General features: G+C 46.3%; 2 protein-coding genes across 3 annotated transcripts; one reads left to right on the forward strand and one right to left on the reverse strand.

The window, feature by feature from the left end:
• Positions 1-3267: 3267 nt before the first annotated feature.
• Positions 3268-27496, forward strand: ARF3 (ADP ribosylation factor 3). 2 transcript variants are annotated; one of them, XM_036298506.1, is made up of 5 exons: positions 3268-3424; positions 22627-22867; positions 23700-23810; positions 24037-24161; positions 24609-27496. In XM_036298506.1, exons 2-5 carry the CDS (start codon positions 22720-22722, stop codon positions 24768-24770), a joined length of 546 nt encoding a protein of 181 aa, XP_036154399.1. In that variant the 5' UTR covers positions 3268-3424; positions 22627-22719; the 3' UTR covers positions 24771-27496. The 2 variants fall into 2 exon arrangements, with proteins under 2 accessions (XP_036154399.1, XP_036154400.1); XM_036298507.1 differs by lacking the exons at positions 3268-3424; positions 24609-27496 and having other exon boundaries at positions 24017-24159.
• Positions 20323-20826, reverse strand: LOC118650266 (eukaryotic translation initiation factor 1-like). The gene has a single exon (XM_036298508.1). The coding sequence runs from the start codon at positions 20823-20825 to the stop codon at positions 20514-20516; it is 312 nt and encodes a 103-aa protein (XP_036154401.1). The 5' UTR covers position 20826; the 3' UTR covers positions 20323-20513.

Genomic DNA, 27496 nt, shown 5'->3' on the forward strand with positions numbered 1-27496 from the left:
TCTAACAGGTCATCTCCTTGGCCAAGGAATGTACAACTAGAATGTAGAATGTAGAGAAGTACATTATACATTCTAGGCCAGTAATTTTCAACTGGTATGTCACAATAATTTTTTAAATTGATTATTTAGAGAGAGAGAGAGAGGAGGGGGGGGGATATCAGTTGCCTCCCATACACACCCCAAATGGGTATCGAACCTGCAACCTAGGTATGTGCCCTTAATGGGAATTGAACCCATGGCCTTTGGAGTAAGGGATGCGATGATGCTCCAACCAACTGAGCTATCTGGCCAGAGTCTCAAGAATTTTTTAAACATGCAATACTTGACTATTTAGTCAGGGGCACTGACCTCTTTTTCCTTAAATTGTCAAATAAAAAAACTACAACAGCTAACACAGTAACTATCCAGGGTGAATGAATCAAAATTATACCTATTTTTTTTTTGTCAGATGGGCAAATAATATATTTTTTGGTGTGCCACAGAATTTTAGTAATTAGTTTATGTGTGCAATGAGATGAAAAAGGTGGAAAATCTATTGCTCTAGGTAATAGATATATCTGCTGTCCAAATTACTCTCAAAATCAGGTGAAATGATGGTAACACCAGGGCAGTAAGAACATTTTGAGGAGTGTTGGGTTAGGGCAGTACTACATGGCAAAATTTTATGTCCTAAATTTCCACTTGAACATTGAGAATTCTGGGTTTGGAAATTTGATGGAGGCAGGAAGATACCTCATCCTTACTTAGGCACTGACTGTATCTGGTGAGCATATGAGGATAGTGGGGGAGAGAGAGGGATGTAGCTAGAATGGACATAGATTATGAGAGAGAATAATGATAAGGAATATCCAGATGGGAATTTTGCATACTCAGTAAGAGCAAGGAGAATCTCCAATGGAGTCACAGCAAGAATATTTTAGCTTTTTCTGGTTTCCTTCCTCTGTAGTCCTTTTGACTCCTTCTCTCTTTCTAGCTCTCATCTTTCCTCACACATACTCTGTGGCAAACTTAAGCCCCAAACCACAACCTTGAGAAATTCCAAATGGATTTTGTCAGCAAGGCCAACACCCCCTTCCCCCTTCCACACCCCTGCTCCAGGCACACGCTCTGGGCTCAGGCCCAGGCCTGGGGTCAGTGGCAGGAGTGGGAGTGTGCAACCCACAGAGCGGGTGGCTACAATTTCAGCTTTTGCTTAGCTCCAGTGGAAGTCAGAGGGAGGGAGAAAGACTGATGAACTCTAAGTCAGGTCTCTGCCTCCTTCAGCTCTAGATGAGCTCTTCTCCCTTAGCCTTTCAAGTGGTTGGGAAGCTGGAGAGTGGCAGTGATTGGCTAGTTGCCAACTGGGCAGCAATCCTCCTATCTTTGCACTTGTTTGCTCCATGGGAAGCACCCAGTGATGCTGCAACAGACATTTTCTTCTTGAGACTCCAAAGGAGTAAAGGACAGAAGAGCTGGGAGATTCTCTAGTTCCATTCATCAGTTCTGACTCAAATACCATGGTACTTGCTGCTTACCATTTCCATCCTTCTGTCACACCTGGGACCCAACCTTGAGAGGATCTGAAGTTTTGGGCAGTACCACTGACAAGTTCCACCTCCTATGAGAATGCCACAAGTCACGTTAGTGTCATTGGGTATTAGAGAAAGGGTATTTTTTTTTTAAAGTCTTTTTTTTAAAATATATTTTATTGATTTTTCACAGAGAGGAAGGGAGAGGGATAGTTAGAAACATCGATGAGAGAGAAACATCGGTCAGCTGCCTCTTGCACACCTCCTGCTGGGGATGTGCCTGCAACCAAGGTACATGCCCTTGACCGGAATCGAACCTGGGACCTTTCAGTCCATAGGCCGATGCTCTATCCACTGAGCCAAACCAGTTAGGGCAGAGAAAGGGTTTTTCAAGAATAATTTTTGTGATCAGTGTGGGTGGGGGCATAACCTGGTGGGGTGTTTCTAGAAAATTCTAGGAAAAGAAATGGAAAAAGTAAAGTAATTATGTGGAAGTATCACATGACCCACTCTAGGAGTCTGTAATAACACTGGAGGAGTCTTCTTAAAATATAAAACGTAGCAGGGTAAGAGCCCTTAAGGGCAACAGCTCAGGACAGATAGAACTCTTAGTTATAAACATGCTCCTTGTTATCCATCTCATCCCTCACCACCTTAAAGTAGGATCCTCTTGTCTTCACATTCTGGGTCAGGTTATTCTCTAGGTTAAAATATGGAAGAAAACAGACTGGGATATGAGGAAGAGACTGGTGAATGCATACACCAGGGATCGATGGGGTAGGAGGTAGACACAGTGTGGCTATCTACCAGCCTACTCCTTCTTGGCAGGATACAAGAAACAAGGCCCCAAATCCAGAAAAGCAAGTTTTGGCTCAGGGCTTAGGGAAGAGCCGTGTGTTCTCTTATACAGCTGTCAATGTAGAGCGAGGGCTCTTAAAGAACCTTCTTCTGTTCTTAGCATTGCTAGTGCCTTTCTTTGAGGACAGTCTTGAGTGTTCCAACACAACCCTGCAGGTGCCGAAATGAGTGCGAGGGAAGTGGGGGTGGGCAGGAATAGAGGAACATGGATGCAAAGTCTCTCACTTTCCTTGGGGTGCTAAAATTCATAACCACCCCGGTACACTTCCTCAAACCACATCTCAGCCTTCAACATTCCAGCTTCCTAGCAGGCCCAGAGTTCAGATGTTTCCTTCGGTCTCTTAAATTCATCACTCTCCCTTCTCTCCCCTATGGGGAAAGCTATCTTGATTCCGAGCCCTGAATAACGAAGTGCTGAGCAGTAACACGGGTGTCGGGGCGCTCTCAGGGGGATGCTGTAGCCCTGGTTAGTCCAGATGAAGCCGGGGGAGTTAGGCGGCCCCAGCAAGGCCTCGTCACTCACACCCTGCTCCTGGCCTTGCCCAAGGTGCCCCAGGCTCTCAGCTCAACCCGTCTCCAGTGTGGCCAGCACGCGGCCCCAGTCCTTAAATTTCAGGTGTGGCCCTGGAGCTTTGTATTGTCACCACAGTCCTCGCTGCTTCATCCTCATTCCCTGGCTCCTGCTTCCACTGCCCACGGCCTTCGGGCCCCCCTCGCCCCCGCCCGGGCGTCAGTTCTAACACCCGGATGCCTCCGCAGCAGCCGCTGCCATGGTGATGGCTCTCGCGAGAACTGCCGCTCGCTGCCACGCAGTTCTCGCGCGATCGGGGAGGTGGGAAGTATCCCGGTCTGGGGGTGGGGTGCGCCGCACAGCCCTTGTCGCTGTCGTGGCTTCCGGTGCTAGGTAGAGGGGAGGAAGGAGGGAGTCGGGGAGCGGGGCCAGGGGAGCAGCGGCGTTGAAATCGGCTGGGGGAGCCGGAGGGAGCCGAGCGGGAGCCGAGCGGAACCTGCGGGGGCGGAGGCGGCGGCCGCAGCGGCAGAGCTGGGAGCAGGAACAGGTGAGGGGCTGCGGAGGGAAGGCGGTCCGGTAGAGGAGAGGCTTGGGGTGGGGGCTGAGGACATGGAGCCCCCTGCCGGGCACTGCCTGGCTTTGGGCTGTGTGGTCCTTCCCACCCGGGAGCTCGCAAAGGGGACGCGGGGCCACTCTCACGCCTGCTCCCGCATTTGAAGGACGCGGAGCTGAGGTGGGGGTGGGGGTGGGGGGCACTTACGCATTTGTCCTCCGCCTCGCACAAGGGGGCGACCTGGATTGCCATTAGGTACCCCTCGCCTGCAGAAGGTGGGCTTTGGAGAAGTCGGGATTGAGGAGGAGGAAGGCAGTCCGGGGAGAGGTGATGCGGGGGCGGTGATGGCTGTTTTGTATCCTTTCCTGTTAAAGGGCTAGGGATTGCTGCTATTTTTCCCCACCCCCTCTTCCCCTCTACCTTAGTAATGGGAGACCAGAGAGAAGCCTTGCTGTGGTGACACCCCTCCCCTTGTGGGGTAGGGGTGCGAAAGGGGTTTAGGGAGTAGCCCGCAGGACAGGCTAGAGGATCACCCCTATTCTGGTGGAGGTTGCGCTTTCGGGTCTTGGGAACTGCACGTTGGGAGAGGGCAGCTGGTGGGGAGCGGGGGGGAGGGGGGGGGAGGAGAGTAGGCAGAGGGGGAGGGGATCTGTTCTTGCTTCGGAGAGAGAGAGGTGGTGCCTTCCTCCCCCAGGCGAAGCGGGGGCGGTCTCACTGGAGAAAGGAACGTCTGGTCGCTGGCTCTGAGTTTGTGTCTTCCAATCCGCTTTCTTTCTTTAGGAAGTACCAGGATTCCCGGAACAGAAAATGGAGGCATTGCTTACACCTATGTTTGAGAAAAGGAGGGGGACGTGGAGTTCCCTGTTAAAACAGGCCTCTTGATTAGCAAAGTGGTGGCTCGTCTTTTGGGGGAGTTCCCTTCCTTCTGGGTTGTATTACTGCCAGACTTTCTCTGGCCAGGCCCGGAGGAGTGTGGTATGTGGTCAGGAGTGAGAAGAAATAGTGAGGTCATCCGGGTGCAGGAGAAGAGAAACTTAAAACCTGTCTCTACTGCTGTTGGATTGGGTCACCCCTGGTCTATGGCATGAAAGTTTTATTGGTTGGAGATCTGCTGCAGGAGTCTGATTGCCTGGGTCAGTGCGACAGGACAGAATCTAGTCCCCACATACTCCCTTCCTTGTCCTTAATTTGCTGCCATTTTGCCTTGAGCTTGTTGGGGTGTCTCCACATGCTATGACTGGAGTGGGGCAGTGAATTGGTCATTGCCTGTTAGACTTGAGTTTGAATAACATGTCTGTAAAAGCTCATTCTAATAAAGAAGCTGATCCATTGGGTTTGCCTTTTTATAGAATGAATCATTAACCTTGGATTCATCTGGGAAGGGGCCCCATGGATCACACATTCATATGCTTCCTGTCTTCCAGCATAGAATTATTACTTTGCACAGTCAACATTTTTATGTGCAAGTCTTGCTTTTCTAAAGAGACTACGCTTTTTGAATGCAGGATTTGGCGCTCATCTTGTGTCTCCCACAAGGTCTTTGCACACAGTGGGCACTCATGAGAATAGAGGATGTGAATGGATAGAACTCAACAAGCTTTTTTACCACAGTTTAAGGAGAAAGGGTTGGCTTGGCTGTCAGGGAGAGTGCCTGGAGATAGCTGAGTGAAGGTACAAAGGCCTTTAGCCTTTGTAATAAGAAGTCTTGATCTCGCCCTAGCCAGTTTGGCTCAGTGGATAGAGCATCAGCCTATGGACTGAAGGGTCCCGGGTTTGATTCTGGTCAAGGGCATATGCCTGGGTTGTGGGCTCAATCCCCAGTAGGGGGTGTGCAGGAATTAGCTGATCAGCGATTCTGTCATCATTGATGTTTCTATCTCTCTCTCCCGCTCCCTTCCTCTGAAATAAATAAAAATATATTTTAAAAAAAGTCTTGATCTCCCCACCTTCCTAAGAAGCACAAAAGTGGCATGGATAATGGAAAGTAAGACCCACCCTTCCCCCCCGCAAAAAAATTACTAGAGCACAGAATCATTATTTATCTGAAATCCAAGATCTTTTGCTCCCCCCTTTTGGGCAAAGGGTTCTCTCCATTAGCTGTAAGTCCTTCAGAGTATTGTCTGCAAATTGGGATCCTGGAGATTATGGAGGAGGGAATCAATGAATGTATGTGGTGCCTGGCACAGAATTGGTGCCAGTGAATCGTAGCTGCTATTATTAAACTGAATGCATATATAAAAGGCAGGCAGACAGCAGGCTGGAAATACTGGAAGTGAAGTCTTAAGTGCACAAAGGGTGATATTGTGTGTGTGTTCATTTCTGCTACTCTCTTCCACTGGAGTCATAAGAGGAAATGGACTCAGGATAGTGGGCGGGATTTATTGGTTAGAAGAAGGAACTTCTTTAAAACCAGGTTTTTAAAACTGAGTAAATAACAGGGAAATTGTGGAATCTGCTTCTCTATATACCTTTACAAATGGATGCCAAGAGGCCTGAGACTCAAAGTGTAGAGCAGTGTTTGGTTTTCGTAATCATTTTCATTGCAGGTGAATTTAGAAGCAAAATAGTACAGTAATTAAGAGTGTGGAATTTGGAATCAGACAAAATTGGGTTCAAATCTTGCCTCTACTATTACTAGTTGTATGATTTTCGTGAAATTATTTGTCCTCTTTTTGTTTCATTTTCCTCATCTGTAAAGAGTATGATGATAGTACCTACTTCATAGAGTTGGTATGAGAATTAAATGAGATAATACACATAAAGCACTTATGCATATTATTAGTATTGTGCAAAGAACATAGTATGCCCCAAATAAATGTTAACTGCTATTAATAATCATCATCACAATGGTAATAATAATATGAGCAGTTAGGGCTGCCTTAAAGGTTTACAGAAGAATAACTTACCACCTGAGGTGCCTGTAGAGGGATGATTGTTACCATGACTTTCTGTGCTGGTTGTAGGTTTATGAGCAGTGAAATCTTTTTTCAGCATCAGCTTCACAGAGGCAGCTCCTGCTGCCTGAGTGGGAGGTGAAGCTGGAGCAAGGCAGGTCCCTGAGCCATCAGCTTGTGTGAGGATGTGGGGGCTCAAGAATAGTGTTTATGCCCTAGCCGATTTGGCTTAGTGGATAGAGCATTGGCCCTCAGACTGAAGGGTCCTGGATTTGATTCTAGTCCAGGGTTTGATTATGGTTTAGGACTCATACCTCGGTTGCCGGTTGTAGGCTGTGGTTTTAGGCTCTATCATGATCCTCCGCCCTAGCCCTGTCAGGGTAGGAGGGAGGCAATCAATCAATTTATTTCTCTCACATCCATGTTTCTCTTTCTCTGTCTCTCCCCCTCCCTTCCACTCTCTGAAAATCAATGGAAAAATATCCTTGGGTGAGCATTAACAACAACAAAAAAGAACAGTGTTTAATGTTTAAAAAATCATCATGACTCTGAGATAATGGTTGACTCTCCCATAAAGGTGCACCCTGATTGACTTAGGTCAGGATTTAGATTTCTGGGTCCCATTGTTTTAGGTCTTGATGAGCATTTCAGCATCATCCATTTTCTGGGCCACTTTTCATTTAGCCCTATCTCCTTTATTTTTTTTTATTTAAAAAATATTTTTATTGGTTTCAGAGAGGGAGAGAGATAGAAACATCAATGATGAGAGAGAACCATTGATCAGTGGCCTCTTGCACACCCCTACTGGGGATTGAGCCAGAAACCTGGGCATATGCCCTTGACCAGAATCGAACCCAGACCCTTCAGTCCTTAGGCCCACCCACACTCTATCCTCTGAGCCAAACTGGCTAGGGCTAGTCCTATCTTCTTTAAATGTCTGTCTCTCAGTCTGTTTCAGAATGTACTGTATTAAGGTCCAGAGTTATGTTATCTGTGTAATTCCGTCTACTATACTGTTTCCAACATCTGTCACAAATATAGGTAGAGTGCCAATAAAGCTTTTTAAAAAATATATTTTTATTGGTTTCAGAGAGGAAGTGGGGGAGAGAGAGAGAGAGAGGGAGAGAGAAAGAGAGAAATATCAGTGATGAGAGAGAATCATTGATCGGTTGCCTCCTGCACACCCGCTCCTGAGGATGGAGCCCACAGCTGGGCATGTGCCCCTGACCAGAATCGAACCTGGGACCTTCAGTCTGCAGGCTGATGTTCTAGCATTGAACCAAACCAGCAAGGGCTCGATAAAGCTTTTTGATAATGAAAAGATTTTTTTTTGAGAGAGAGAGATATGTTGTTTCATTTATTTATGTACTCATTGGTTGATTTTTGTATGTACCCTGACCAGGGATTGAACCCACAACCTTGGCGTATGGGGACCCTGCTCTAATCCAGTGGTCACCAACCTTTCGGACCTCACGGACCACCAGTGGTTTCACGGACCACCGATTGGTGACCATTGCTCTAATCAACTGAGCTACCTAGCCAGGCCCCCCCACATTAAAAAAATATGTTTTTATTGATTTCAGAGAGGAAGGGAGAGGGAGAGAGAGAGAGAAATATCAATGATGAGAGAGGATCATTGATTGGCTGCCTATTGCACACACCCCACCAGGGACTGAGTCCGCAACCCAGCCATGTGCCCTGACTGGGAATTGAACTGTGACCTCCTGGTTTATAGGTCGACACTCAACCACTGAGCCACACCAGCCCCTCCTCCCCCACATTTTTTTAAAGCAATCAAAGGTTACCTTATGTAAAATCTTATTTGAAGTCTGATACATAAAATGGGTAAAAGTAGAGCTGCTCTGGTGGTGGTGGAGAGTTAGGAGCATAATTAGAGCCTCTTATATGGTTTCTCCCTCCAGGCAGCCTCTGAATCCCATCCATGGAATCCTAGGGATCTGAGAAGAAAGAAACCACTTCTTCACTTTGTCAGATCATGAAAAGGATTGGGGATTACCTAAAGAATATCTTCCTCATCCTCACAGATGTTTTGCCACCATCAGTAGTACTGTGCTTTTCAACAACAAGCATGTTAAATCACTAGCTACAGACTGTAGTGCTAGGTGCTGGAAAGATGAAACATGAGTAAGGCATGGTCCCTGCTGGCAAGAGGCTCATAGTCCACTGAAGTATTTCCCAAACTCTTTTCCATCATGGCATACACAGAAGATGGTAATGGTGAGACAGACATAGCTGCTTGCAACCTGAGATGGCTAGCCCAAGGGCTCTAGCCGCTTGAAGCCCTGCCTAGTCATGTAGTACTGATGGGATCAGTAGCTCCAGCTGCCCTGTATAGACATATTATCTGGGAAGTTTCAGCTCTGAAGAATGAAACAGACAAAAATGTGAATAAAACACACTGGTAAGTCCTAGAGTAGAAGTGTGTTTGGTGATAAGGGATCACAAGCAGCTTTTATTTCCCAAGGTAGTCAGTTCCCTATCTTCTGTATCCTTAGGGTGCTCTAATGGTTGGCCTTCTCCAAATCCTGTCTTCCTGTTTCATCTGTTTGCTGGCTGCTCCATCTTGACCTGTGCTTTGGGACCAGATTGGGGGCACAGATTTATTGGGACTTTAGGCTGACTACTTGTGGAATTTCTGTGATTTTGTAACTAGGAAAGTAAAGCGTTCTCAATATTCAAAGCTGTAGATGTGGGTGTTAGAGCAGCCATAGAATGTCAGGAAATGGAGCAGTTGTAAGCTCATTAGATTTTAAGAATAGGGCAAACTGAAAGGTTTGGTTAGAGAGCAGTACCACAGAATGTTCCAAAGAAACAAATGAGTCTAGTTTTTTGTTTTTTAATCTGGTCACTGTTTTATTTGGGTACGTTGTGTGTTCGGAAACAGGCCTGATTCTCTGTTTTGACTCACTTGCTGAGTATTGTCCGTGGGAAAAACCAGAGCCTTCCCAAGGTCTCTATCAGAGATGGCGATTTAAGACGCTTTTTTGCTCGTAGTGTGGCCTTCTTCAGGTTATCCTATATTTACTAGGGTTGTTTTCTTTGACTAGAACAGGGGTGGGCAAACTTTTTGACTCGAGGGCCACAATGGGTTCTTAAACTGGACCGGAGGGCCGGAACAAAAGCATGGATGGAGTGTTTGTGTGAACTAATATAAATTCAAAGTAAACATCATTACATAAAAGGGTACGGTCTTTTTTTTCAATAGTTTATTCATTTCAAACAGGCCGGATCCGGCCCACGGGCCATAGTTTGCCCACAGCTGGACTAAAAGGTGAATAGCCTGAGCCTAAACACTGCTAATTGAATTAAGTGGAACCTAGGAAGCTAGATATGTTTTAATTCATAACAAGGTCATCCTTGATTGCTCAGTAGCTAAATTCAATAGGTATGTTTCAGGCCTTATTTTAATTTGACCATTCTGTTTCTTTTTCTTAAATATATTTTTTATTGATTTCAGAGAGGAAGGGAGAGAGAGAGAGAGAAACATCAGTGATGAGAGAGAAGCATTGATTGGCTGCCTCCTGCACGTCCCACACTGGGGATCAAGCCCGCAACCCTTGGCACATGCCCTGGCCGGAATCGAACCATGACCTCCTGGTTCATAGATCAACACTCAACCACTGAGCCAAGACAGCCAGGTTTACTTTGACCTTTCTAAAGCCTTTAACCTTCCTTCCTTTATTTTATTTATTATTATTATTTTAAATTGATTTCCGACAGGAAGGGAGAGGGAGAGATAGATAGGAACATAAATGATGAAAGAGAATCATTGATTGGTTGCCTCCTGCACGCCCCACACTGGGGGTGGAGCCCGTAACCCAGGCATGTGCCCTTGGCTCGAATCGAACCTGGGACCCTTCAGTCTGCAGGCCGACACTCTATCCACTGAACCAAACCAGCTAGGGCCTTCCTTTTTTTAATGTTCTTTCCTGATTGATGTCTATGATGTGTACTCTCTAGATTTTCTTTCTACCCCTCAAGTTTCTTCTTACTCTCTTTCCTGGCCTTTTCTGCCCACTGCTTTAAAAATTTTTTAAATTGATTTTAAAGAGAGAGGAAAGGCGGGGGGGGAGAGACAGACAGACGGACATACATACATGGATCAGCCTCCTCCTGCACACCCCCTACTGGGGATTGAGCCCCAAACCTGGGCATGTGCCCTGACTGGGAATTGAACTGGTGACCTCTCGATGCATGGGACTACACTCAATCAACTGAGCCACACTGGCCAGGTCTGCCTACTGCTTTAAATGTTGATGTGCCCCAGATTTCTGTCTTTGGCCTTTTCTCCTGCCCCACTGTATACATTCTCCCTAGATATATCAGTTAGGAAATATCAATTGTCAAAAGACAGAAAACACACCTGCGGCTCAAACAATAAGAGGATTTATTACAGCATACAACAAGAAGTCTAGATACACATGTGTGGTATCACTATATGAGATATCTAGAAGAGTCAAATTTATAGAGACAAAGTACAATAGTGGTTGCCAGAGATGGCGGGAGGGGTGGCGTGGAAGAGGGGAATGGAAGTTACCGTTTAAAAGTATAGAGTTTCGCCGGAACCAGTTTGGCTCAGTGGATAGAGCGTCGGCCTGCGGACTGAAGGGTCCCAGGTTCGATTCCGGTTGGGGGCATGTACCTGGGTTGTGGGCACATCCCCAGTAGGAGATGTGCAGGAGGCAGCTGATCGATGTTTCTAACTCTCTATCTCTCTCCCTCTCTGTAAAAAATCAATATAATATATTAAAAAAAAAAAGTATAGAGTTTCTGTTTGAGAAGATGAAAAAGTTCTGGGGATAGATGGTGGTGATGGTTGCACAACAATGCAAATGTACTTAATGCCACTGAATTGTGCACTTAAAAATGGTTTAGCCCTGGCTGGTTTGGCTCAGTGGATAGAGCGTCGGCCTGTGGACTTGGGGGGGAGGGGGGGTCCCAGGTTCGATTCCAGTTGGGGGCACATGCCCAGATTGTGGGCTTAGTCCCCAGTGGGGGGCATGCGGAAGGCAGCTGACCCATGATTCTCATCATTGATGTTTCTATCTCTCTTTCTGTCTCCCTTCCTCTCTGAAATCAATAAAAAAATATTTTTTAAAAAATGGTTTAAGTAGTGCCCTAGCCAGATGGCTCAGTTGATTGGAACCTTGTCGCATACACCAAAAGGGTTTGATTCCCGGTCTCCTAGGACACATACCTAGGTTGCAGGTTTGATCCCTAGTCAGGGTCATGTACTAGAGGCAACCAATTGATTGATGTTTCTCTCTCACATTGATGTTCCTCTCGCTTTCCCCCTTCCTCTCTCTCTAAAATCAGTAAAAACACATTCTGGGGTGAGGATTAAAAAAATGGTTTAAGTTGTAAATTTTGTTATGTATATTTTTTACCACACACACAGAAAAAGTCATCTAGGGATAGAGCACTTTCTTGTTTTTTTTGGTTTGTTTGTAATCCACCAGCTTGATAATGTTTTTAGGACCCAAGTTTTCTCAATTTTTCTCCTATGACATTGTAGAGTTCTTTTGTCTGTCTCTTTCCAGTCTCAAGATTACGCCAGCATCTCTTCCTTCTATATCAGTATCCAAAGGCTGAACAAGAGAACATAGCTATGTGTCCTTTTTTAAAGATTGTGGAAAACTTTCCCAGATGCTCCCAGCAGACTTTTCTCACATCTTATTGGCTAGAATTAAGACAGGACCATTCATGACTCATTCACCGGCAAAGGAAAGGGAATGCCAACATCCCTTAGGCCAGTGGTCAGCAAACGACGGCTTTCGTTTGGCCCCTTGAGTGTGGCTCTTCCACAAAATTCCACGTGTGGGCGCACACGTACAGTGCGATTGAAACTTCATGGCCCATGCGCAGAAGTTGATTTTCGGAAAGGAGATAGACGAAACAAGTATAGAAGACGAGTGTGGATGGGAGAGTTGGAAGGGGTCGACCTCAGCGGACGTACCTCAATCAGATTGAGGACGTTTTTAGCAGAGGCCAGCTTAGGAGTACCCTAATTAAGTTAATAAGAATGTACCTACCTATATAGTTTAAGTTTAAAAAATTTGGCTCTCAAAAGAAATTTCAGTCGTTGTACTGTTGATATTTGGCTCTGTTGACTAATGAGTTTGCTGACCACTGATTTGGCTGATCAGTTTTCATACCCTAGGGCTTGAGAAGGATATCTCATACCCCATACTCTCCGCCACACCAGCACCTGAACAAATTAGGGATTCTGTTAGAAGAAAGAAGGTAAAGAATGGCTTTTGGGTGGGCAGCCATCCTGGATCATCCATCATCTTGGTTCCTCTAAGGCTTAATTTACCATCAGTGCAGGTGATTCCTAATTACCCAGTCCAGACTTTTCTGTTGCACTTCACACCATAGGACCACAAAATCAACGTTTAATCTAAAAATAAATACTTTTACTCTCAGATCTGTTCCTCTTGTTACTTCCTGTCTAAAGAAATGCCACTGAATCATCCAGGCCAGAAACCTGAGAATCATCTTTGACTTTTCTTCTCTTCCTTCCTATGTTTAATCATTCATTAAATCTTGTGGGTTCCACTGTTTTGATGCTTCCAATCTGTCCTCTCTAGTTAAGAACTTTTGATTTCTCATCTGTATTATTGTACATCCCTAGTGTTCTCTCTGCCTCTAGTCTTTCCCTTCTCAATTTATTCCCTAAACTGGTGCCACAATGATGTTTCTAAAGCACATATCTGATCATGTTACTCAATATGGCCTTTAAGGCCCTTTATGATCTAGCCCAGCCGTGGGCAAACTACGGCCCGCGGGCCGGATCTGGCCCGTTTGAAATGAATAAAACTAAAAAAAAAAAAAGACCGTACCCTTTTATATAATGATGTTTACTTTGAATTTATATTAGTTCACACAAACACTCCATCCATGCTTTTGTTCCGGCCCTCCATTCCAGTTTAAGAACCCATTGTGGCCCTCGAGTCAAAAAGTTTGCCCACCCCCTGCTCTAGCCCTTGCTTATCTCTCCATCCTCATCACTTTACTCACCATGCTGCATCCAAATGAACTACCTCCCATTTGCACCTGGATTTTGCTAATAAAAACTGCCATCTTTAACACGTCTTTTTAAAAAATATATTTTTTAAAGATTTAAAAAATTGATTTCTAGAGAGAGAGGAAGGGAGAGGGAGAGAGAGAGAAACATTGATGTGAGAGCAGAACATCCATCAGCTGTCTTCTGGACGACTCCTATCCGGGGATCGAGCCTGCAACGCAGCATGTACCCTGACTTGGAATGAAACCAGCAACCTTTTTGATGGATGCCCAGTCAACTGAGCCACACTGGCCAGGGCCTAACTCAGGTCTTTATGCCTTTGCAAATGGCTGTTCCTTCTGCCCCATTCCCTCTTCTCTATTGTCTGATTATTTCCTACTTTTCCTTCAGGAGTCAGCTCAGGTATGACCCGAGTATCACGTCTATAAATTGTCCTTTACTCCCAGGTCTTTGTTTGTTTGTATTTGTTCATCCTAACCTGAGAATATTTTTTCCATTGATTTTTAGAGAGAGTGAAAGGGTGGAAGGGATGGGGGAGGGGGGACAGAAAGTGCGAGAGAGAGAAACATCAATGTGAAAGAGATATATTGATTGGTTGCCTCCTGCATGCACCCTGATCAGGGATCGACCTGCAACCCAGGTATGTGCCCTGGATTGTGAATCGAACCTGTGACCCTTTGGCGTGCTGGCTGACGCTCTAACCACTGAACACCACCAGCTAAGGCTATTTCCTGATCTTTTTTCTTTTTTAAAAAAATATATTTTTATTGATTTCAGAGGGGAAGGGAGAGAAAGAGAGAAAGAAACATCAATGATGAGAGAGAATCATTGATCGATTGGCTGCCTCCTGCACGCCTCCTACTGGGAATCGAGCCTACAACCTGGGCATGTGTCCTTGGCCAGAATCAAACCCGGGACCATTTAGTCCGCAGGCCAACACCATTCAGTGAGCCAAACCAACCAGGGCCTACCTCCCAGTCTTGATTAACTGCTCCACCTTGTCCCATAGTACTGTGAGCTTATCCCACTCTTATCCTCGCACTGTTTTATAACCCTCTGTTCACTAGTTTTTCTCCCCCAAAGACTGAGTTTCGTGAAGGGAGAAACGGTCTTCATCTCTGTATCCCTAGTTCAGTGTACTCAATAAATGTTTAATGAATGGATGGAAGCTGACATCAGAGGCTATTTCTTGGCTTTGGGAACTCTTTGAGTCCAATAGAAGACATTGAGATACTAATCTAAGAGTCCTTATGTGCTGATTATAGTGCTCTTGAGACAAAAACTTGGAAAGTTTACAGAGGTCAGTCACAAGCCAGCTGCACTAAGGAAACTAAATACAGGCAGACCCTGCTTTTGTTTACTTAAATTTTATTGGTCTGCTTCATTGGCTGTACTAAAAATAGCATCTCTTTTAGTGATATCTCAATTCGAAAATTATCTGGGAACAAAGCTGCTTTTTAGTGTACCCTGCCTGGCAGCAGAGGGTTTGGGAGAGACTGGTCTTCCTTCCCCTGAACTCATGCAGCCTGAAGAGGAAGTGGTGCCAGATCAGGAATCTTCTCAGAGGTGTCTCAAGATACATGCCTGAGCCAGGTATTGGAGCCAGGCAGGGGTGGGTGCATGTCAGGCTGAGCTGTGACTCTCAAAATCACCTGGAGAGTGAGGCAGGCATGTTCTCGCAACACACATAAGTCAAGGTGATGAGCAGCAGTCAGTTACAGCAACAACCTGCCTCTCCTGGTGGGGGAGGGGGCTTGGAATTGAGGACAGTGGTTGGTCCTCAGTGAGGACATCCTCAGATGAAGCTTAAATCAGCCAATGCACTTGATTGAAATCCTGCAGTGTCCCACACAGATTGTACTGGAACACGTTTTTAGAGCTATTGTTATTTTTATCACTGATAACAAAGTTTGTGGCTATAAAATAGAATGTTGAGATAGCCTCTTTGTTAATAGAGATGTTACTGTATTTCATTTTTCATCTTAAGCCACTCACCTTCAGTTTTTACTGCTGATTTCTGGTTTGCACCAGCACGGAACCCTGGCATTTTGCCCTGCTCACACAGGAGTACCATCTGTGGTAAGAGAGAATAACTGTAGGCTATATAGTATGCAAGAAAACAATCCCTGTGTACTGTAGGGTTTTTTGTTTTGTTTTAGCCATCCTGCTTCCCAGAGCTTTTTCTAGAAATGCTTTATGGTGAAAGTGAGAATTGGCATTAGAGCTAAATATTCATGTTCATAGCACAAAGCTGAAAGTTACTACCATCCTGCTGGTAGGAGTAACATGCTTTCTTGCTGGTAATACACAGGGACAGAGAAAACCAAGACAAGAAAGCCAACACCCACTTTGGAATGTTCCTCTGAATCAAGCTCCTGATTATATTAAAGAGGAGTCATACTATCCATTAATTTTAAGGCCTTGGGTTGCCCCAGGGGACACATGGTAACTACTTGGATATTTTATCAGTCATCCATCAGCCCCATTGCACATTAAATGGCAAGAGAAAAGCCCACCAATTTTAGTCTTCTAGTCCTCTCTGGTGTTTCCAAATCAGTCCCTGGGTCAGATAAGTGTGAAAAATGACCAAGAATCGACAGTATATCTAAGCAGCCATCTGTGCATTACCTAGAGATATCAAGTACCGCTAGAACAGAAGAAATGATGTAAGGACATCCTCACATTTGGCAGTGTGCATTTGATTGAACTCTTTATTTAATTTATTTTTTATTTTTTTAATATATTTTTTATTGATTAAGATATTACATATGTGTCCTTATCCCCACGTTACCCCCTCCTCCCCTCCCCCCGCTCATGCCCTCATCCCCCCGTTGTCCGTGTCCATTGGTTAGGCCTATATGCTTGCATATAAGTCCTTTGGTTGATCTTTCCCCCTGACTCCCACTCTCCCCTACCTTCCCTCCAAGGCCTGACAGTCCAATCAATGCCTCTCCGTCTCTGGATCAGTCCTTGTTCATCAGTTTATGTTCATTATATTCCACAAATGAGTGAGATCATGTGGTATTTATCCGCTCTCCAGTTCCATCCATGCTGTGGCAAATGGTAAGAGTTCCTTTTTCTTCTTACTCTTCTTAAAGAATACCTTTCAGCATTTCATATAATGCTGGTTTGGTGGTGATGAACTCCTTTAGCTTTTTCTTATCTGTGAAACTCTTTATCTGACCTTCTATTCTGAATGATAGCTTTGCTGGATAAAGTAATCTTGGTTGTAGGTTCTTGCTATTCATCACTTTGAATATTTCTTGCCACTCTCTTCTGGCCTGCATGGTTTCTGTTGAGAAATCAGCTGACAGTCATATGGGTACTCCCTTATAGGTAACTGACTGTCTTTCTCTTGCTGCTTTTAAGATTCTCTCTTTGTCTTTTGCTCTTGGCATTTTAATTATGATGTGTCTTGGTGTGGTCCTCTTTGGATTCCTTTTGTTTGGGGTTCTCTGCGCTTCCTAGACTTGTAAGTCTATTTCTTTGACCAGGTAGGGGAAGTTTTCTGTCATTATTTCTTCAAATCGGTTTTCAATATCTTGGTCTCTCTCATCTTCTGGTACCCCTATAATTCTGATGTTGGTACGCTTGAAGTTGTCCCAGAGGCTCCTTACACTATCTTCATATTTTTGGAATCTTTTTTCTTTTTTCTTTTTCGGTTGGGTATTTTTTGTTTCTTCGTATTTCAAATCTTTGACTTGATTCTTGGGATCCTCTTGTCTGCTGTTGGATCTCTGTATATTATTCTTTTTTTTTTTTTTTTTTGTTAAATATATTTTATTGATTTTTTACAGAGAGGAAGGGAGAAGGATAGAGAGTTAGAAACATCAATGAGCGAGAAACATCGATCAGCTGCCTCCTGCACACTCCCCACTGGGGATGTGCCCGCAGCCAAGGTACATGCCCCTGACCGGTATCGAACCTGGGACCCTTCAGTCCGCAGGCCGACGCTCCATCCACTGAGCCAAACTGGTTAGGCTGTATATTATTCTTTATTTCAGTCAGTGTATGCTTAATTTCTAGTTGGTCTTTTTTCATATCCTCCAGGGTCTCACTAAATTTATCGGCGGTTTCCATAAAATTCTTGAAAAACCTTATAAACGTGGTTTTGAACTCTATATCCAGTCGTTTGCTTTCCTCCATTTCTGTCATTTGTGACCTGTTTGTCTCCGCATTTTTTATGCTTCCCTGTGTTGGTAGAGTGGTTTTGTGTGCTAGGTGTCCTGTAGGGCCCAGTGGCTCAGCCTCCCCAGTTACCTGAGGTGGACACTCTTGGTGCACCCCCTTGTGGGCTTTGTGCACAGTCTTGTTGTAGTTATGCCTTGATTGTTGTAGGATCACTGGGAGGAATTGACCTCCAGGCCAGTTGGCAGTGAGAATCAGCTGTGTCTGCAGTGGGAGGACTTCTGTGCTGAAGACACCCTTCTGGGGCAAGACTTGCTTCAGTGGGGCTTTGGTGCTCACTGAGTCTGCGCCCTGAGTGTGTCCCTTATGGATCTGAGGAGTTGTAATCTGGATGGTCCCCCTCTGACCACTGGGTACACTGGCTCTTGGATCTAAGGAGGTGCTAATTTAGCCTCTGCCTGAGGTTACCCAGCAGGAGCTACGAAGAGAACTGCAAATTCCCCTTCCTTTTTTGGAGTTTGGAGGTGCCCTGATGAGGCCCAGCTATGAAGCAATGCAAGGTGTCCTGTAGGGCCTTGGGCCTTCTCTTGGAAGTTCTGGGTCTGTCTTGCCCAGCTGCAATTTGTTAGGTAATTTTCAGGTTGCAAAGGGCCAGGGCATTCATATGCAAAAGCCTCTGCCGCAGCCTGGGTGGGGCGGGGTCTCAGGGAATCAAAGGGCGGAGCAAGCAGCTATGGCTGGTCCTCAGCCCTGCCCTAAGGGGCCGCGCGTCTCAGTGTCCCGATAATTGCTGCAAGCACCTCTGAGGGAAAGCCGCCCTCAAGTTCCAAGTTCTGCCTGCTGCCAGACAGTCCAGTTTCTCCCTGCATGAGTCCTGAGTCCCCAGAGACTTCCTGGAACCGGAGTTCAGAGCAGTCAGGAGCTTGTGACTCCCTCCCAATTAAGAAAGACAGATGCGACCTCAGGTGCCAGCCCCTTTCTGCGCTCGCGCGCTCAAGCCTCCGTACCTTTGCACTTTACTTCCGCAGCTCCTGACTCTCAGTGTGTTTTTCTCTTTCCTTCTAGTTGTAGAATTTCCACTCAGCCAGCCTTCCTGTAGTTCTAGATAATGTCTGTTTTGTCTTTTCGTTGTATTTTGGAAGTTGTTGTGGGAGGCAGCAATTTCTCGGTATTTACCTATGCCGCCATCTTAATTTCTCTCTTAATTTATTTTCATTGTCTAAAGTTTTACATATGTCTCCTTTTTCCCCACTTGACCCCCCTTCCTTGATTGAACTCTTAGAGTGGGTTTGACACTGGGAGTGAGAACAGATACAGAATAAATAAAATGTATAGTCCTGTATGAGTGGGAGGCGGGGAGGATGGGGATTTAATGGGGGGGATGAGGACACATTTGTAATACCTTAACTAATAAAGAATTTAAAAAAATGTATAGTCCTTGCCTCTGGAGAGTACACAGTTAAGTTGGGGAGATGGTCAGTGTACAGACTTGCAAAAGAAGAAGAAAGCTCCACAGGTGGTAAGTGCCACATGAATGGTTCAGAAATTCAGGGGCCTTGTGTTGTGCCAGGACACAGAAATAAGTATAACATTGGGGTCAGCTTTTGAGCCAAGACTTTAGCTTAGCAAAGAAGTAAACCAAAGGACAGTGTATGCTTGTTCTGAGGCAACAGGTATTTTTCAGCCACTGCTGCACTCACGGTTGGTAATCATTTAATCAGCAGTGGTTCCAGTCATGAAGGACAGCAAGGTAAATGTATGGTATAAATTCAGTTCAGAAATTGAGCCAAACACTATTACCTAACCTTTAAAGCAAAGAATCATTTGAAACCGAAAGAAAGGCTACCTAAGCAGGAGACAAGATGAAAACTAGGAAGACTTGGGGAAGGCTTAAATTTCTGCAAGTGATGGTAGCCGACCAACAGTCTGTCTACCACCGATTGCCAAAGATGGGATCTGATCATATTAAGCTAGGTAGGTGTTCCCATCTGTCTAGGGGATCCTTAGGAATCTGTCTGGTCAGCCTGGGTGTTTTGAGGCAGGATGGGGAGGGAGGATGGCCAGTGGGTGACTTGGCTGAAGTTGAGCCCGAAGGTTGAGCCAGGTACTCTCCCTGGGTTGTGAGCCCTCTGGGTCAAGGGCAGGGTTCATCTGGGGAACCTACCAGGACCACCACGCCTGGCTCATTAGTGGATGTCTGGGGAGGCCTTTGAAGATGAAACATCCCATAAGCACTCAATGTTTCAGTTTTTTGAACAAACTAGTACTTTGGTCTCCAGGGGCAGTTGATCTGGCCCCTTTGTGTGTTCTGGAATTTGCTACAAACTGAGGGAAATAGGAAAAAAAAATATATGAAATAGTTTTTGAAAAAAACAACTAAACTCCCACGAAACCTCCAGACTTTAGCTTGTAAATAGGATTCCTCCCCATCCACTTTTCACATTCTTGGGTTTGGGTGCACTCTGTCTTGACCTGTTCCTTTGCCTGCTGGGTGTGTGTGTGTGTGTGTGTGTGTGTGTGTGTATGTGTATGTATGCATGCTTCTGGTTACCGGACTAGCAGCAGCCAGTATATGGTGATAGCTGAATAAGCTGATGCTGATGCGTATCTCCCGCAGGCACAAGAACTGGCTGGCAGGCTCGATTCTGAACTCCCATTTCATTGTTTTCAAGATGCATTTCTGTGACTGTCCTGTGTCACAGAGAAGGGAAGGAGGATGAGAGGGAATAAATGACTCTATGATCTGTTGGGGACAATGATTGGGGTGGGCATTTTGTACCTTTATAATGGCTCTTCATTTTTTTTTTCATGGCTCTTTTCAGTTTATTGCATGAAGGAGTTAAACTAGTCCAAGTTAAAAGCAGACCCCAAAAGGTTACATTATACAAGTTGAGAGGTTTTTAAACCTGTGACAAGGGACAGAAGGGAAATTCTACTCATTGCAAAGAAATCCTCACTTAAGCTTCTGTGAGCCAAAAGCACTTAAAACCCATGAACCTTCAGCTGGTCGTCCTTAGCCAGTCCAGTTCTCGACGAGGAACTGGCATATGTTCTTGCGCTGGTCACCCTGCAGCTGCATTACTTCTCCATATTCTGGATGCTCAATAACAGTACCATTGCAGGCAAATTTCTTCTTAAAGGCCTTCACTAGTTTCTTTTTAACATAATCATCAGCGATCCCTTGGATAGTAGTAAGGGTCTTCCTGCCGTTTCTCTGTTGAATTCTTGTATGGATAGAATCCTCAGTGCCAGCGGGAAGCAGGTCATCACCCTTACTTGCATCAGCAAAGGGATCGAAAGAGTGGAGGTTCTGGATAGTGGACATAAGATATGATTCCTTTTCCTTGGTGGAAACGGCCTGCTGAAGGCTGCGGCAGGAGAAGGTGGGCAGGGGGGACAGAGCGTCGGGAAGCGAGGGGGGCTCAAGGAGGAGGTTGCCGAGTCCTCGACGGCAGCTCAGTCACTGGGCTGGTTCTTCATTTTTTAGCAAGTGTTTGTTAAGAACCTACTATGTGCTAGACATAAGCATCTGATCTTAGTAAGCTGCTAGTGAGGTCAGAAGAGAACCTGGGAGTTAATTCAGTTATTCATCTGCTATGTGCCAGGTGCTATTCAAGGTACAGGAACACAGCAGCGAACAAAATAGAAAAGGAGCTGACATTATTGTAGGAGGAGAAAAACAATAGAACAAGAAACAAATATGTGATGTGTCAGATGGTAATAAATGCTGTGAAGGAAAGTGGGATAAATCGGGGGTGGGAGGAGTGTGTGTGTGTGTGTGTGTGTGTGTGTGTGTGTGTGTGTGTGTGTGTCTTATAGGTGGTTATTGAAAGCCTCTTTGGTAAGGTGACTTTTGAATAGATACCTGGAAGTGACAGAGTACTCCATGAAGTTGTCTAGGAGAGGAAGCATTTCAGGCAGAGTGAATAGCAATTACAAAGCTTTGGAGGCAGGGAAGTGTTGGGGAATTGAAGTGGAGTAAGCAATGGGAAGAGTAGTGGATCTGATGAAAGAAGCAGATCATGCAGGACCTTGTAGGCCACGGTGTGGCTTTCGGTGTTACTGAAAGGGAGTTAAGAAGCCAAGAGAGGGTTTTGAACAGAGAAGCAACAAGACCTGATTTTGGTTTTAAAATAGACTGAAGGGGGTTAAGGAAGAAAGCCTCATTGCTTTGTGACCATGTGGATCTGCTGACCTTGGATGGGCCATGCCAAGCCTAGGATTTACCTGGCTGAGGAACAAGAGGTAGTCTTCACACCCCACTTTCACCCAGAATATACTGTTGTATGAAGGGCACCACTTTAACAGCCAGCATTTCAGAGTGGAAAGGATCAGACTCTTTTAGGCATGCTGCTTTCTTTTTTTCCTCATTAATTGTGATGTGTAGAAGGAAGGGGGAATTGCAGAAATGTGAAGACAGAAGCAGTCTCTTGATTAGAACAGAGACATAAACCTTGGGAACCTGGCAAGCCTGAACCTTGTTGGGAGTCACCAAGAGCCACTCCTCATTCCACTCCCTGCTCTCCCACCCTTTCCAGAAGTGTCAGGGTAATGTTGGAGGGAGGGGCATTAATGATCTTGCAACACCTTGGAGTATAGTATACATTGTCAGGACGGAAGGGACCTTATTTATTTTTAAGATTTTTAAAAAATTGATTTTTAGAGAGGGAGGGAGAGGAAAAGAGAGAGAATCATTTATATGAAAGCAGAACATGATCGGCTGCTGCCCCCTACCAGAGATCAAGCTTGCAACCTGGGCATGTGCCCTGACTGGGAATTGAACCAGCAACCTTTTGATGCACAGGACAGTGCCCAACCAGCTGAGCCACACTGGCCAGGGTTGGAAGGGATTTTAGAAAGCATCTATTTCAACACCCTTCCATTTACAGGTGAAATAACTCATCCAAAGTCACATGTACATTACTGGCAGAGCAGTGGTCATGGGTGTTTACTGTTTTGTCTCTGCTCCCAAAGGTTCAAGGTGTGTCTCAGTGAGCCTTAACCTTCATAGTCCTCTCAGTCTCTCAGTTTGTCATGAGTGGACTCCAGCTTTGACTTTGCAAATCCCATTTACGTGAAATTCTGACAAGCAGATGGTGGTAATGAGTTTACATTTCTTTGCCTAGGATCAAGTCCTCCATACCAGGGACCAGGTCAGAACCAGACTGCCACTGCCGCCACTTGGGCCCTACTGTCTTCAGAAAGCAGCTGCTGTGATCATGGGTAATATCTTTGGAAACCTTCTCAAGAGCCTGATTGGGAAGAAGGAGATGCGCATCCTGATGGTGGGCCTGGATGCTGCAGGAAAGACCACAATCCTGTATAAGCTGAAACTGGGGGAGATCGTCACAACCATCCCCACCATTGGTAAGGACACAACTTGGATGTAGGCTTTCATGCCAGCCGCTGAGCAGCCAGGCTGGGGCCTATCCATAGATTCCTCCACCTGGCCACCAGGCAAGTCCATGCAATGTGTGGGTTTCAGGGGAGGATGGTTATTTAGCTTACTAGCAGGTGCTGGGGCTGCTATTTGCCCACCTACCCTAGTCTTCTCTGATGCAGGAACTTCTGCAGCCTGGCACTCAGAAGTTGCCCTCAGGTGCTGAGCTGGTTTGTTCTCTGTGTTGTTTAGAAGGCAGGTGAAGGGCTTTGATGTCCTTGCCAGAGGCCTGGAATTGCTTCAGTATAGAACCTCAGTGGCCCTGATCCTGGTTAGGAACTGCCTGTAGGAGGGAGAACGTTTGGCTTATGGATGGGGCTCCCAATCATTATCTGTAGGTGGTTCTGCATTTGGGGCTCCAGGACTACAGATCACTTCTTTTTTCTTCACTCTGCCTCAGAGGCCCCAGTTCTTAGCTGAGAAATACTCTGGTGGCCAATGTACCGGAGTGGGGCTGAGTCATTTCTTTGTAGGAGGGAGAGCCGAACACAGAATGAGTGGGGAAGGTTGGCTCACATTACCCATGTGATAGGAACCTCCTGATGGGCCCTCCTCATCCTCTTCCACTTCTTCCCTTAGTTTTTCTTTTTGGCCTTTAGGCTACAATGTCAAGGAACACCAGTTCTGAGGAAGCCTTAGCTTTCTCTTCCTTGCTGGGATCATGGTCACGGCTGGGAAAACAAATGAACCCAATGGGGTATCGTTTGCGGACCTGGTGTTTGGGGCCAACTGGCCATTACCTGTTTTTTTCCCCCAAAGGGTTCAATGTGGAAACAGTGGAGTACAAGAACATCAGCTTCACAGTTTGGGATGTGGGTGGCCAGGACAAGATTCGGCCTCTCTGGAGACACTACTTCCAGAACACCCAAGGTATGGCATATGACTTGTCCAGGGACTGGCATGGGTTGGTTGGGTGTGAGCAAAGAGTGTAGCTGTCATTCTTGGTATGGGTAGTGAACCCTGGCCCTGCTGTAGCTCCTGTGGGTTGGAGAAGAGGAGCAAATATTTGGAAGATATAAGGAGGGTGTTGTCTTTTGGTGGTGGGGGAGGGGAATTCATCTGTCGTCTTTGTGCAGCCCATGCTCTGCCTCCCTAGGGTTGATATTTGTGGTCGACAGCAATGATCGAGAGCGAGTAAATGAGGCCCGGGAGGAGCTGATGAGGATGCTGGCAGAAGATGAGCTTCGGGATGCTGTGCTCCTTGTCTTTGCAAACAAACAGGTGAGATTTCTCCCCACCCCTGGATTTTAGAGAGGGCAGCCTGGCTTCAGAAATTAAGGGCCTTGGATGGAGCTCAATGTACAGGAAACCCTATGACTATGCTCTCAATTTTAGAAGTGTGGGAAATAGGATAAGTTGGCTTTTTATGCTCTTCTTGTCCTCCATCCTTGCTTTAATTAGCTACATTCTATCCTACCATCCTATCCACTTCCCTACCATTCCGATATTTGGTTTCCACCAACCGAATGGAATGACCTCTGATATCTTGGATCTGGGGCTCTGGGATGACTAAGTGCAAATCAGCTTCTTAGGATTTTGTTCTGGGTCCCTAAAGTGGAGGAGGAGGAGGAGGAGAGGGTACCGGTAAAGTGCTCGTTGGTAATGGGTGCTCTAGAAGCCTTTGAAAGATTCTGAGGCTTCTTTCTTTGTGTCTCCCTTGTGCTCCAGGATTTGCCTAATGCTATGAATGCTGCTGAGATCACAGACAAGTTGGGCCTGCATTCCCTGCGTCATCGCAACTGGTATATTCAGGCCACCTGTGCCACCAGTGGGGACGGGCTGTACGAAGGCCTGGACTGGCTGGCCAATCAGCTCAAAAACAAGAAGTGAGAGCCAGGCAGCTCTATCTGACCACCCCCACCACTCCTAATATACCTACTGTCTCCCTGCCCAGCCCTACCCCTTCCTTCCCATTGCCAGTGTGGCCAGGGCCCTGGGTATCATGTCCGCATGCCCAATAAGAGCCTTATCTCTCCTGCCTCCCTTTCTTTCCCCTGTCCATGACCAGTCCCCAATTGCTGTCCTTATGATGAATCATTCCAATTTATCAGATTTAAAACAAAAACAAGGTTGTTATGGTTTCATGGGGTGCCTCCCCCGTCCTCTGAGGTTTGGGAAGTGGGGTGGGGTAGTCTCTCTGTTTGCTTCGTTTGGCTCTGGTTGCTGTGCTCTTGGCATCTGAGTCCCTTCCCTCTTCCTACAGACCCCTCTCCTACCATTTTTTTCCCTTCACTACCCTCTCCCTGTTCTACGTGGAAATTGCACGGGCCTCTCTTTATGTGCGTGCATGTGTGCGCGTGTATATACATATATAAAGAGATACATATGTAGGGGCCAGGAAGAAGGGTAGAGCGGGTGGAGGACAGCTCAGGGCTTGCAGCCCACTCTAGCCCATCACCTGCCCCTCCCATGTTGGTGAGATAAAGGAAATAAGGTCAAGGGAAGGCTGCCCCAGTCTTACACTGATTCCTCTCTTCTCTGCAGGTAGGTTTTCCTGGATGATAGGACAGATGATGGATTTTCCACCACCATCTTCCTATTACCCCTTTCTTCACCCTGCTTAGGGCAGAAGGTGGCATTTATATCTAGATGACTGTTCCCAAGGAGATGCCATTCTGCTCTGCCTTGTTAGTGGGAAGGAGAGAGGAACCCACTCACTCTTATCACTCAGAGTGTTCAACTGATCCTCCCCCTCGTCCTTAGATCTGTTCCTCTCGAGCTTGAAGAGGGGGAGGGGGTGGAGATACAAAACCATGTTGTTTGTTTGAGACCCAGGGGACCTGGGGAGGGTCTCAGGTTTTCCATCTTCATCCTGTTTTTATGAGAAGGTGAGATGTATGGTTTGGTCCTATCCCTGCCTTCCCCTCCTCCTTGCCCCCCTTCCCCAATTTTGAGACTGGGTGGTTCACCTGTCCTTTGTCAGAAGTTTCCTCACTCTAGTGGTCCCAGGCTAGCTGGCTGGTTGATTGGGGAGTGGGGGTGGCAGAGCAGACCTCAATATCGGTCCCTGATGTCCAGGTTTTTTTTTCTAGTCCAAGATGTGCGGAGGGATGGAAATTTTCTATTCTGTTTCCAGACCCTCAGACCATCCTGCTGTCCCTACCACCCCCACCCCAACAGGTTTCCCCTGCCCTCTTCACTCCCATCAACAGATCTGTGGGTTGGAGTGGAGGAACGAGAACTCTGAAGTGGTTGTTGGTGCTGGTGTAAGGCAGTGGTCTTCAGGGTCCCGTGTCCCCCCCCCCCCCCCCCCATTACTATGTAGGTGTTCAGAAGCTGCTGCTACTGTGTCTCCCTTTCTGCAGGGGGCGCTCGTCCCTGAGGTCCTGACTTGCAGTGTATGTGAAGCCTTGGCTTTTCTGTGGGCTCCTGTGTGTGCTGGCTGCGCCCTGAGCTCCAAGATGGCCCCCCATACCTTTCTGCTCAGCTCAGGGCCCAGGGCACCACCCACAGCATGACTGAGGGACCCCTTCCCAGAAGGGCTGTCCCAAGCCCCACCCCATGGGGCCAGGCTTCCTGCCACCTTTGTCTACAACAGGCAGATTAATACCCTTATCCCCAACCCAGATTGAACTGTGAAAGAGGTTCCAGAGGTGTCCTTCTCAGTGCCAGTTCCTTAGTGATGTTTTATTTACCCAAGATGCAGTAGGTGTGTGCAGATCTCTTGCTCTCTAGGCCTTTGTGTGTGTATATGTGTGTGTTTGGTGGTGGGGGAAGTGGGGTGCTGGAGCTTCTATTTCATTTTAACATATTCATTCCCCTGACCCCACAGATGCTTCCCTCCACACTTTTCCCGGCCCCCCCGATTTTTTTTTTTTTTTTTGCTCCTGCTGCCTCTCTCCTTGAACTCTTTCCTTTGCCTCCCAGTTCATTCAGTGCTGCTGCCTGTTTCCCCTCTCCTTGTTTCTTTCCTACTTAGGCTTCCCTCCTCTCTCTCTTTGTGCTTGGTGAGGACTTTGCCTCTTTTCCCGCCTAACTCCTTCTCTGGCCTTCCTTAGTTAGATACTAGTCCCAAATAGGTTAGATACTAGTCCCAAATAGGTTTTCCTCATTTCAGGCCCACCCCCCCCTCATTTTGGGGAGTTCCATGGACCAATGGGGTTAAGGGTGTTAGGAAGCAGCCTTGGTGGTTGCCTTGGTGCTGCTTGAGATTTGTCCAGCAGGGGGCAGTAAGTGATCGTGGTAGTATCCCTGACTGCTAGGCCCTTGGCAGGGTGGACCTTTCTACATTCCCATTCACCTAAAAGGTCTTTTGGGGTTGGGTATTTCATTCCATTTCTGCCCACTCCCTCCCTGCCTCTCCTCTGGTAGATTTCATTTTATGCTTTTCTTTGTTCTGGCCTTTCTTCTCCCCTGGGGTTTCCCCATTTCTCCCCCAAGTTTGTTTGTGGTATTATAGTGGTAACTGCAGTTCTGAACTGGTTTTCTCTTCTTTTCTCCTCCTCTGGAATGTAGACTATATGTGTTTAATAACTCACCTTCTCTCTCCTTGCTCAAAATGTGGGATACGAAATGACTGTGACCATGGTTGGAAATTAAACATGTTTTATGCAGCA

The sequence above is a fragment of the Myotis myotis genome, unplaced genomic scaffold, assembly GCF_014108235.1.
Source record: "Myotis myotis isolate mMyoMyo1 unplaced genomic scaffold, mMyoMyo1.p scaffold_m19_p_3, whole genome shotgun sequence".
In the NCBI taxonomy this organism is placed as follows: Eukaryota; Metazoa; Chordata; class Mammalia; order Chiroptera; family Vespertilionidae; genus Myotis; species Myotis myotis.